The sequence below is a fragment of the Lolium rigidum genome, chromosome 5, assembly GCF_022539505.1.
Source record: "Lolium rigidum isolate FL_2022 chromosome 5, APGP_CSIRO_Lrig_0.1, whole genome shotgun sequence".
In the NCBI taxonomy this organism is placed as follows: domain Eukaryota; kingdom Viridiplantae; phylum Streptophyta; class Magnoliopsida; order Poales; family Poaceae; genus Lolium; species Lolium rigidum.
The window spans coordinates 262,871,248-262,882,313 of NC_061512.1; the positions used below are offsets into that span (position 1 = coordinate 262,871,248).

General features: G+C 40.5%; 1 protein-coding gene across 1 annotated transcript; it reads right to left on the minus strand.

Annotated features, from left to right (window-relative positions):
• Positions 1-928: 928 nt before the first annotated feature.
• Positions 929-9,138, minus strand: LOC124655015 (actin-related protein 4). Its single transcript, XM_047193987.1, has 20 exons — positions 9,109-9,138; positions 8,929-9,020; positions 7,697-7,870; positions 7,534-7,607; positions 7,289-7,369; positions 6,170-6,230; positions 6,049-6,098; positions 5,410-5,464; positions 5,091-5,168; positions 4,955-5,008; positions 4,279-4,332; positions 4,136-4,196; positions 3,636-3,687; positions 3,054-3,120; positions 2,735-2,794; positions 2,584-2,646; positions 2,366-2,428; positions 1,757-1,821; positions 1,344-1,412; positions 929-1,271 (listed from the first exon to the last, which is right to left on the minus strand). The coding sequence occupies exons 1-20, from the start codon at positions 9,119-9,121 to the stop codon at positions 1,226-1,228; spliced, it is 1,332 nt and encodes a 443-aa protein (XP_047049943.1). The 5' UTR covers positions 9,122-9,138; the 3' UTR covers positions 929-1,225.
• Positions 9,139-11,066: the final 1,928 nt, after the last annotated feature.

The following is an 11,066-nucleotide window of genomic DNA, read 5'->3' on the forward strand; positions in this document are numbered from 1 at the left end:
TGGCCCCTGTTTCTTAAAAAAAATTGATTAACTTTATTTAGATAATGTATATATACATATTTTAGTTATAGATACTCTGTGCGATTTAAGGAATAAAGCACTCTCGTTTTATGTGCTTTTTGTTTGACCAAGAATTACTTTAAATATATAAATATTATATAAAATTAGTATTATTAGAAAGTATTTTTCAATATAAATCCAATAATACTAATTACATATAATATAAATAAAATTGTGTTGCTCATTTTTTATGATCAAAATTCATCTTAAAATATGTGTGCGCCTTATTCCTTAAAACGGAGGTAGTACATCCGTAATTATATAAAAAAAAATAGCAGCTTTTTTTTTTGGAACAAGTACCTCTTCTCTGCAATGTTGTAGTAACTATAATTTCAAATAGATAAAAGAGGTGTCAATGTTTTTAAAAAAAACACGGCTGGCAGATGCGCGTAGGGTGGCAAGAGGTGCAGGATGAAGGACGGACGAGTATTTGCTATAATTATTGTTCTGCAAGACGGATATTTGCTTGATTGTTCTGCAAGACGGATATTTGCTTGCTTTCCGATTGCCCGATGGACATAGCACTCTAGCAGAATGTACACTAATGAAGGGACGGCTAGGGGCAGCTAATGTATGCATTAATGAAAAGATTTATATATTCAAATAAATGCCTTTGATATGTACTAGGTATGAAGAATTTAAGATCTCGCCTTTTAAAAGAATATTGGATTAAAACCATTTGCAACATTCGAGAATTATCAAACTCTAATATCCAACTAAACAATTGTAAACATACTTCCATAGTTAATTATCAGGATCAGCACAATGGGGAAGTCCTGCGAACCTGTCTCAACTATCATTAGCAGTAAGCTCGTTGACAAAAGAAAAATCACAAGAAAAATGACAGCAATCACCTAGAAACCACAAGTTCAATAACTACTACGTATTTGACATGGCTAACTCAGATAGTCAATCAGGAAAAGATACAGGAACCGGCCAACTAAATGGCTAAATACTTCACTCTAGGCCGGATACAATTCAACATCACCGACGAAAATAATCTGCACATGCGGTAGAATCTACCATTAATGACATGAATAAGTACCCCCAGATAATAGATATCAAGGATGTGGTAATAAGGTAGCGTCGTCGCCTGCATCTAAACGGTTGCCCACGTACATCTTTGGGCAGCACAAAGCTTGAGTAAGCGGCATGTTCCACCATTTCATGGGCATTTCCTTTGGATATAGGAAACACCATGCTCTTCATACCTGTTCGCGAGATACATATTGTTAGGTGTCTGTGGCGAACAGGGCAAACATAACCTAAGATACCAAACTTACTCTGCCTTGGAGAACCACATCTGCTGGAACGACCCGAGAGATGCAAGAATGCTACCTCCGATCCAAACACTGCACTCAAAATATAAATATATTAGCAATGTCAATGAGCATCTATTAGATGAATCTCAGAGGTCACACATCCATACAGAACCAGTCCATGACTCGGCACGATTTTTTTACTGGCATGGCCCTTCCCTGGACACGATAAGTTTTACTGGCATGGCCCGCGAATAGCATGCAACTTTGACATCAAATCCCTTGTGTTAAACTACTCATGTACTCAAAACAGCAAAAAGAAAAAAAAAACACTTCTCCTGGTGGCAACATACTGAAACTGCTCTGCTGGTACCCACTGAGCATAGGCAGTGCAATTTGGGGGGACATACAAACACGAGCAAATATAGTAGCCTAACCTGAATCGCCTCTCTGTTGCATTTCCACTTGCCAAAACCTTTACACGAGCATTTTGAGGGGACTCCTGCAGCCATTGGGTTACATATAAGAACAAGACTTGCAGAGATTCAGGAAACATTATCAACAACTTTAATCCCTACATTGTAATCACATATATTCACTAACCAGCAAAATCAAGACCAATGAAACGTTATTAACAGACCTGACCATGAATCTCCTTTTTATGAACTATCCTGTAATCACTAGTCACTAACCGAAAAATACATGAGATCCATTTTATATTCTATTTTCAAGATCACAGAAATAAGGTGGGAAGCCTGTCTAAACATGAAATGAGTACAAAGCAATAAGCTAACTGAATTAAATTATTACATAGCAAAGCTTTTAAAATATCTTTGCCAAACTCTAATACATATCATTGCATAAAAAAAAGTACAACGCAGAAAACCTTTTGATGATAAAAAAAATCTGCTATCATTTCCATGTGGGAAGTCTAAATGCTTGTGTTATGCTAGTGCTTAAAGGTTGAATGCTCATATTCTAAAATGAAATATACGGTGAAAATGTAAAATACTCTGGCTAACTTGTTCAGTTATTTATTTGTTCACCTCCATTACTTCCTTTTCTAGGCGCTCCTTTAACTGCAGAATCGATGATGAGCCACCAGAAAGCTATCAAGAATACAAGTTTGCAGATGTTAGAATTGCATTAACAAAACATAACAGGACAATCAAAGACTATGTTATACAAGTTCTTTCACAAAGCTCATGCATGGGGACATGTAGAGAGAAGTAACACAATGCAGCACTAGAATTAATGTCCTTACCAAGATGCTGCTGAGTAGCTCCTTACGAATGTCAACATCACACCTATTTACACTGTCAAGTACCTGATGAAAAACAATGGTGGCAGCAACTTCATTAGTATGAAGAAAGGTCCAAGTTGCACAACAGTATAGCACCCATAACTTAACTCACCATCCGTGGAAGTCCACGAATAGAAGTGGAATCTCCAAATCCATTGACGCCAGGAATAGTCTGTTGATCACAACGTTAGTGTACATGAGGGAGGGTGCAAAACAGTCAGCTAGGTACAAAAGATTTGTTTGGATATCAATAGCATATATATATACTGAAGAAGAAAGCAATTAACTTGTTCTGTTCCGGATAGTGTAATTTACAACTAGCACAAGTCCTGACCAAGTAATGTTCTGTTCCGGGTAGTGTAATTTACTACTAGCACAAATCCTGACCAAGTAATGTACATGCACACAGCACATTATACTTTCCCACTCACCTGAGAAAGATATGGATTGAACAAAATGTCAGGAATCTTGAATCTATCTGCACCAACTTCAATAGTTCTGCTCAGATAAAAGATAGATAAGTTATAAGCTTTTAAAGTGGAGACATCAGAATCTCAACATCTTGTGGTGCACTGTGCATCCGAAATCGAAATACCATGTCTAGGCACGAAATAATCTACAATCACTCTAGTAGCTGAATCATGATATATTGATAAGGCCTACCAGGCTGCAAAATTACAACTCAAGGCTCCACTAAAATGTGGCACATGTGACCTGTAGATTTTCCAATTCTATTTTTGGGCTTTTCCTTCCATCGGAATTTGGGTTGAACCTTTGTGGTTACCAAACTGTAATTTTCGGTGGAGTGATATATTGGTATTATGTCAATTGGTAAACAACTAAATTCGTCATGACCATTTCTACGGTTAACTGAAGAGGCATGCACAATCGAGTAAGTGGGCAAGATGCATCGGATATACTCCTCTAGTAACTTATCTACTAGCCCATATTCCTTATCTCATTGGTAATAAAATAAAATTAATCTACTGGAAACAAATATGTGTCTAACTTACTGCCCATCTGGAAGCTCATATGAAGTCGTGGGAACATTTGCATATGCCACTTCTGCATGGAAATAAAAAAGGGAAAGTAAAGAGCGGAACCTAAAAGAGGAACATAAAGCAAGATAATGCTTAAAGCACACAAAGAGGTGTGTCAAATCAGCCAAATGAACAAACATAATGGTGACAGACATACAAAGTGCATAAAAAGGCCACCTATAGTATGGTTGTCTGCATATAAGATCATTAATGGATTATCTGAACTAGCGTATTCCTTGGATTGTGCATACAGGTTAGTATGGTGGAAACAGCATTATCCAAGCTTGCGCGTTAATATATCAGAGCTAAACAATCACAAAAATAATGTACTCCCTCCGTTCCATGAAAGTTCTCTTAACTTTGTCTAAATTTGGATGTATCTAGCTACTATTTAGTGTCTAGATGCATCCAAATTTAGAAAAAAATTAAGACAAGTTTCATGGGATGGAGGGAGTATTTTCTAACTGTCATACCATCAAAGGGAGTATCTGGAACTCTGGAAACTGACTCCTTGATGTCGCTAGCAATAGCTCTCTGTGATATACAGTAAGCATCAACATTAAAGATATTCAGACAGAAATCAAAACAAGAATACAAATTTTTTCAATGAACTTACCATGCAGTACAACCTGTAACTATCCGTCGTGTTTGGAAAATCAAGATCTACGACCTGAAAAGACAAACATGGGTTCACATAATAATGAGAATATACACCAGATAGTTTCCCTTATATTTGTCTAGTGTACTGTTTCAGGCTTTCAGATGTATAAGAAATTAAGAATGCCAGTAATCGGTTGCACAACGCATAATGGTTAATTGACTAACGCAGAAGATTCAGAAACTTAGATAACCACATATAAATACGAATACATATACTAAAGAATTTTAAAAGGCCCAGATAGATAGTCCGGAGGACCACCAAGCGATCATGTACCTATGAATATTGATATGAACAGAAAAGTGTTACTTTATGATATCGGAAATACAAAATGGTATTCAGGGTCAATCTAGAGACCTATGCCATGTGGCATTACTTTCTGTCAGACATCGATTTCCTAGAGATCAGATACAGCCCATCACGTCTTTCCATGGTCGGATAAATATATCGAATTTTTTGCCCCTCCTTTCATTAATAGTGTGTTGATTTCAAATATACCCACACTCATCTCACGATCAATGGTACAACTGAGTTTCAACAAAGGGACACATCAAATTGTATAAAGAGCTATCTCTGTCCGAAGAAATCACAAGCAGACAAGAAAAATATTTAAATACTGTTATAGAAACTACACCTTATAATCTCCAGGACTCACTTCCTTCTTCTTAAATGAATACCGGGGCCTAATCTGAGAAGTGAACAAACAGGATATGAAAATATAGCGGAAACTAGCACGTTATTTTAACTTTTTAAGCAAGAGAGAAACTTACAACTACACCCTTGCTCTCCAAGCTTTTCATCATACAGTCAGTTAAAAATTCACCACCAATTGGAGAAGTTGACACAGACTACCACAAGAAAACAAGTTAGCAAAGTAGCAAACTGATAGAAGAAAAGGCTTCAGAGGAAGGCAAGGCAAAAGTGTCAGTGTTACGTATGCCAAGGTCCATATAACCCAGTTTGACAGCTCAATTTATCAAATGCTGAAGCAGCTTGGATTTATCACATTTTCAAAAGAAATATACAAAGTAAAATGGGAACATCACTATTAGATACAGGCAAATGAAGTACATTAATATCGTAGGATACCTTTTGCAAAACATAACCATCATGCACAGCAGAAACTACAGTAGATGCGCCACCACTGTATCAAACATGATCACACTGTCATATTCCAGCAATATTTTTCATGGTAACGAGTTAAAGACCCAAAGCAGTGAAATTAAGATACTAGAATAAATACACATGTTTGACACCAGCTTGTTACAGTCTAATAACACGGTTATAAAATATTGAAGGAATCGTGATGGTCACCTAAGCACAAAATCAGCATGACTTCTAGTACCCAAAGAAAGATATTAACAAGGTTTATTTAAGTTCACTAAATGACCATTGGTCCTCCAAGAAAGATGTTTCTCACGTTCAGAATAAGATGCTCACATCAAGCAAACTGTAACGGGAAACTTCAGTATTAGCAGTTAGAACCAACTTGTTCACGAGTAGATTCTACCTGATGCGAATAGATTGCTACAGAAGTGTGCTATGTGCAACTTATTGGTGAAAAAAAAATACTTCAGCCATAAAGTAGGAGATTAAGAACCAAGCAGACACCAGACAAGTGCACTTGTTCATAAACTAATCAGGTTAACATGGCAAAAAGGGACATTCATTTATCTACAAACAAAACAGCAGGTTGCAGAGATAAAACATCATCAAGAAAATGCTGACCTGTCAACCACCAGAGATGTGGCACGCCCAGAAGCAAAAGATGTCAGAACCTGAAAACCCAATAAAAAATTTAAAAATAATAAACTGGTTGCATCAAGGATTACTTCTGAGAGATACATACTGCATTTTTTGCTAGGAACAGCGCTGGCACTTTGTACTTCTCAAACATAAGTTCGGCGGCTCTATGAAACATGGAAATAAGAGTCAGGTTTGAAGGTAAATTTTCATAGAAACATACAAAAGGGATATTTACAAGTACAATCTTGTGTTTGTTTCTGCCTAACTTGTGCTTAGCAGTCCTTATAAGTTCTATAAATTTTACAGGATGATCCACAATTCATGTCTTGATACGTCCGGATGGTAGTTTATCCTAATAGATTTGGCATGACGTCATAACTACAGCGTTAACATGCACAAAGTAGTCACTGGCCAGAACAGGTAACACCTAGCCCAGTCAGGCACAGCGAGCTAATGTGGCAGGCTGACTGTTGCCAATCTGGCAAAAAATATCCATGTTATCACATACTCGTTTGCATTAACCTAACCCCATGTGTCCTCTCCTTTTCCAGACCGCTGTGTCTCCGCAGTCTTTACCATCAACTCCATGATAGTGGGCTCTCACAATGTCAAGCCATCAGTAATAACACGTTCAGGACACCCTAGAATACTACCTAAGATCCCATGGAACAGTAGTAGAAACACCAAGAGTGAGATATGGAATATCCAAGCCTGCATTGAGGAAGCGGCAGTAAAGGCTTGCCAAGGAGTGTACTAGCACCGATGTGCGTCACCTTTGCCACGGGAAGTGCACCTATGGAAGTGGAGAAAGAAATATGGGGAAGAGGATGTAGAGGGAAAAGAAGGTGTTAACAAAAAGAAAGGTGCTAGTGGGGGTACCAACTCAGTATGTAGAGTCATGAATCCTATGAGTTGCACGCTAGGGCGAGATGATAGCATAGACATGTTGGATGGCTGATGAGTCACTTAAGATATTTCAGTGACTTAACTGTGTCTATAAGTACAGTGACTCAACTCCCCCAACCTCACCCCCACACCAAGTTCAACCGGTCATGCAGCACACACAAAATAGATTTCTCCGATCCTAGTACCAAAAGGTGATTATTATAAGCCATGGAAGATGATGCGATACAACTCATGTAGGCCTTTTTAACAGTAGCATTCTTTCAACTGATATGGCCTAGTGATATAAATATTTTAACCACAAAACATATAAACAAACTTCTCTCTTTGTTGTCCACTGTTTGCAGATGGCTCTGCTATCAGCATAGGGTGTTCTTCAGGATTGATCAATAGCCGCCGTCTGAAATATAGAACAAGTGGGTGTGACAATACAGTTGAGCAATAGTTGCTAAGCCTTAAATATTAACTTAATTCTAGTTCAAATGATGTCATTGCTGATTAGGGATAAACAATGTTAAAGGGAAGAATTGTACAGAGCTGCATCAAGAAGATAAATAAATTTACCTAAAAGCATGATTCCATATGTTGTCAACAATGTCCCAATCAGTAACTGTTCCATCTTTCATTGGTGAGATGAGCTGTTCAGTGGGGAGAGGAAGAGAGACAATCAGATATAGTTAACAAAATCATGAGCAACAGATCACCCTTAGAACGTGCAGTCACTAACCTCCATATGATCCCTCCTGAATTCTAATTCTTGACCAACAAAAAACTTGCGCTTTGTCTTGGCTTTGTCCACATCCATAGGCTTGGATCCATTCTTAGGATCTGATGCAGAGTCAGCCTCCTTCTCTGGCTTAGCTTCATCAGTATCTCCGGTTTGTTCAATTGAACCAACAACCTTAACTTTTCAAAAACAGATACTGAGTGCAATAAGTTGTACTGGCCAACACATCCCAATTAGATAGCTTACATGCCCTAAAATAGCATAACTGCTGAGCAGGGTCCAGGCGAAAACGTGCTAAACCCAAACAATGGCATTAGGTGGCCGAATTCAAACCTTTCTTAGTACCAAATCACACAGTATTTCCTGTTTCCTCTGAATGTTATTACATGAGTAGTTCATTATTTCATCAGAAACAGAGTGAAGCTAGCAATTTGCTACCAGACTACACAAATTAGGCCAATAATCCTACTAGCTCAAGAGGGAAAATCTTCACACAAGAAAAATAAAGAGCACAGTAACTGCAGATTCTAACTAAGGGAGGCAGAACATACACTCCTACTTAACAACTTGTAGATAAACTGAACTTCACATTTCAAACAAAACTGTATGTAAGACGTCCTGTGAGATCTGAAGTTAACATCCAGAACTAATAGCACAAAGTCGCAATGCAGAAACTTTCAGACTTGTTTGCGTTTGACTCATGGTGCATTCAAGAAATGCTCACACCAGCTAACACTAATTACTACTGGCAAATCAGGGCTAGTAGACAGGCCCTGAATCATGAACTAACTTTTGTGTGGTCCATAGATCAAAAGGATTGCACACGCCGCGCTAAAACCAACAGGTGAGTGTCTATTCGATGCCTGAATTCAACTTAGCATTGATGTGTCTCTCTACTTGCATAGTCGGGCGTGCCTGTTACGAAATTTGTTTATGGTTTGACACGGTATAGCACGAAGTGATACACTAGCACACCATGTCTGAGGCGGAATAGGAAGCCATTGGCTTGAAATAACCCGAGAACTAGTAAGTCAAGCACTAATTCACCAGCACAAACTCTCGCAGTCACAGTGTACACAAATGTAGCGCAAGCTGTCGGTTCGACTCCGAAATCAGCGGACTGAAACAGCCTGGCCGCGACGAGACTCTACGACGCAACTCGGAAGAAGTTTCCTAGCGCAATTCGAACAGTTCCAGAGCAGCAGCGGAGCAGGAGGAGCGTATTCTCTCACCGAGGGGAAGACGGCTTTTGGGGCGTCGTCGCCGGCGTAGCCCGCCTTGCAGCTGTACGAGCCCACGTCGATGACGATGGCCGAGACCTCGTCTGCAGGAGCGAGCGAAACTGAGCGGGGGATCTCCGGCGAGGGTTTTAGGGTTTAGCGGAGGGGGGGCGGGGGCGAGAGAGGTCTTACCGCCGCCGTACATGGCTGGAGATCCGGAGAGGGCGGGCGGGCTCGGCGAGCAGCGGGGCCGGAGCGGGAGCGCGCGCGCGCGCCGGGCGGCTGGGGCGGTGGTGGGGCGCCGGCGGCGGTGAGGATCGAGGAAGGTCGAGAGTGACAGTGATAGGAGGACTAGGAAGGAAGGGGGAGATCAACGGGAAATCTTCTCTGCCTGATCCAGCCAATATTCAAAATCATATTTTAGAATGTTAAAAAATTCTGAAATTTTTTATCATGACGTACATCTAGACATTATATATTCATGCAGGAAGTTTCACAGAAAAATATTAATTTTTTGTGGCCAGTGTAAAAGAAAAATTTCAACACTCCAAAATAACTTTAAACAAGACATTATTTGTCTTTTTTACGTAGTACACACAAAAAAAAAAAATCGTGCCAAACTTTTGTGAGCTAAGAGGATGCACACTCAGGATTTTATTTCAAAATACTTTTAACATTTTAAAATAAATTTAAAATACACTTTTTTACAATAGGTGCATCTAGATCTACAAGTTAAAGCACCATGTCAGAGATCAACACACTTTCCCCTCACCGCTCTCCCTCTTCTACAGTGTCCTTGAGCGGCGCCCCGGGTTGATCGGGCCTCCGACGGCCGCTTCGCCGGATTAGCCGGCCGGAGTTAGTCTTTGGTGGGCGCTGGAGTAGTTTAGGTGTAGATCTAGGTGTTTTTCTTGTTTTTCGGCTGATGTCGTGGTTTGGGTGTTTGCCTCGTAGTGGAGATGGAGCCCTGGATCTTCGCCAGATCCTCGGCATGGTAGGGTTGCTGCTACTTCTGGTTCGGCTCCCAGGTCCGAGCTGGCCAAGGAGCGAAGCGACACCATCTTTTTCAATAAACTCCTAGCGGTCACTAGTAGAAAAAGAGGCTTCCGTCCATCCCTATTAGTCCCGTAAATATTCGAACCGCGACTAAAGGGGGCTTTAGTCGCGGTTCGGGAAGCGACCCGCGACTAAAGGGGGCTTTAGTCGCGGTTCGGGAAGCGACCCACGACTAATGCTCCATCCGCTACGAAAGGGTACCCCTTTAGTCGCGGTTGGTAACACCAACCGGGACTAAAGGTCTATGGAGGGATGCGGCCGGCGGAAAAACCTTTAGTCCCGGTTGCCCAACCGGGACTAAAGGGGTACTTAGTCCCGGTTGGTGTCCCCAACCGGGACTAAAGGTTTTTCCGAGTTTTTTTACTCCCACGCACCCTGCACCCCCCCCCCCCTGATGTCTACGGGAGCTTCTATTCTTGTAGACAGTGTTGGGCCTCCAAGAGCAGAGGTTTGTAGAACAGCAGCAAGTTTCCCTTAAGTGGATTACCCAAGGTTTATCGATCTCGGGGAGGAAGAGGTCAAAGATATCCCTCTCATGCAACCCTGCAACCACAAAGCAAGAAGTCTCTTGTGTCCCCAACACACCTAATAGGTGCACTAGTTCGGCGAAGAGATAGTGAAATACGAGGTGGTATGAATAAGTAGTAGCAACGGCACCGGAAAAGTGCTTTGCCCGGGACGATAAACAAGCGGTAGTAATGCGGCGAGTAGTAACGCAGATAAAACGGTAAACAAACGAGCGATAGCGATATTTAGGAACAAGGCCTAGGGATTACACTTTCACTAGTGGACACTCTCAACATTGATCACATAACGGAACAGGATAAATGCATACTCTACACTCTTGTTGGATGATGAACACATTGCGTAGGATTACACGAACCCTCAATGCCGGAGTTAACAAGCTCCACAATAATGCTCATATTTTAGTAACCTTTAGTGTAAGATAGATCAACGAGACTAAACCAAGTACTAGCATAGCATGCACACTTGTCACCTTCATGCATATGTAGGAGGAATAGATCACATCAATATTATCATAGCAATAGTTAACTTCGCAATCTACAAGAGATCATGATCATAGCATAAACCAA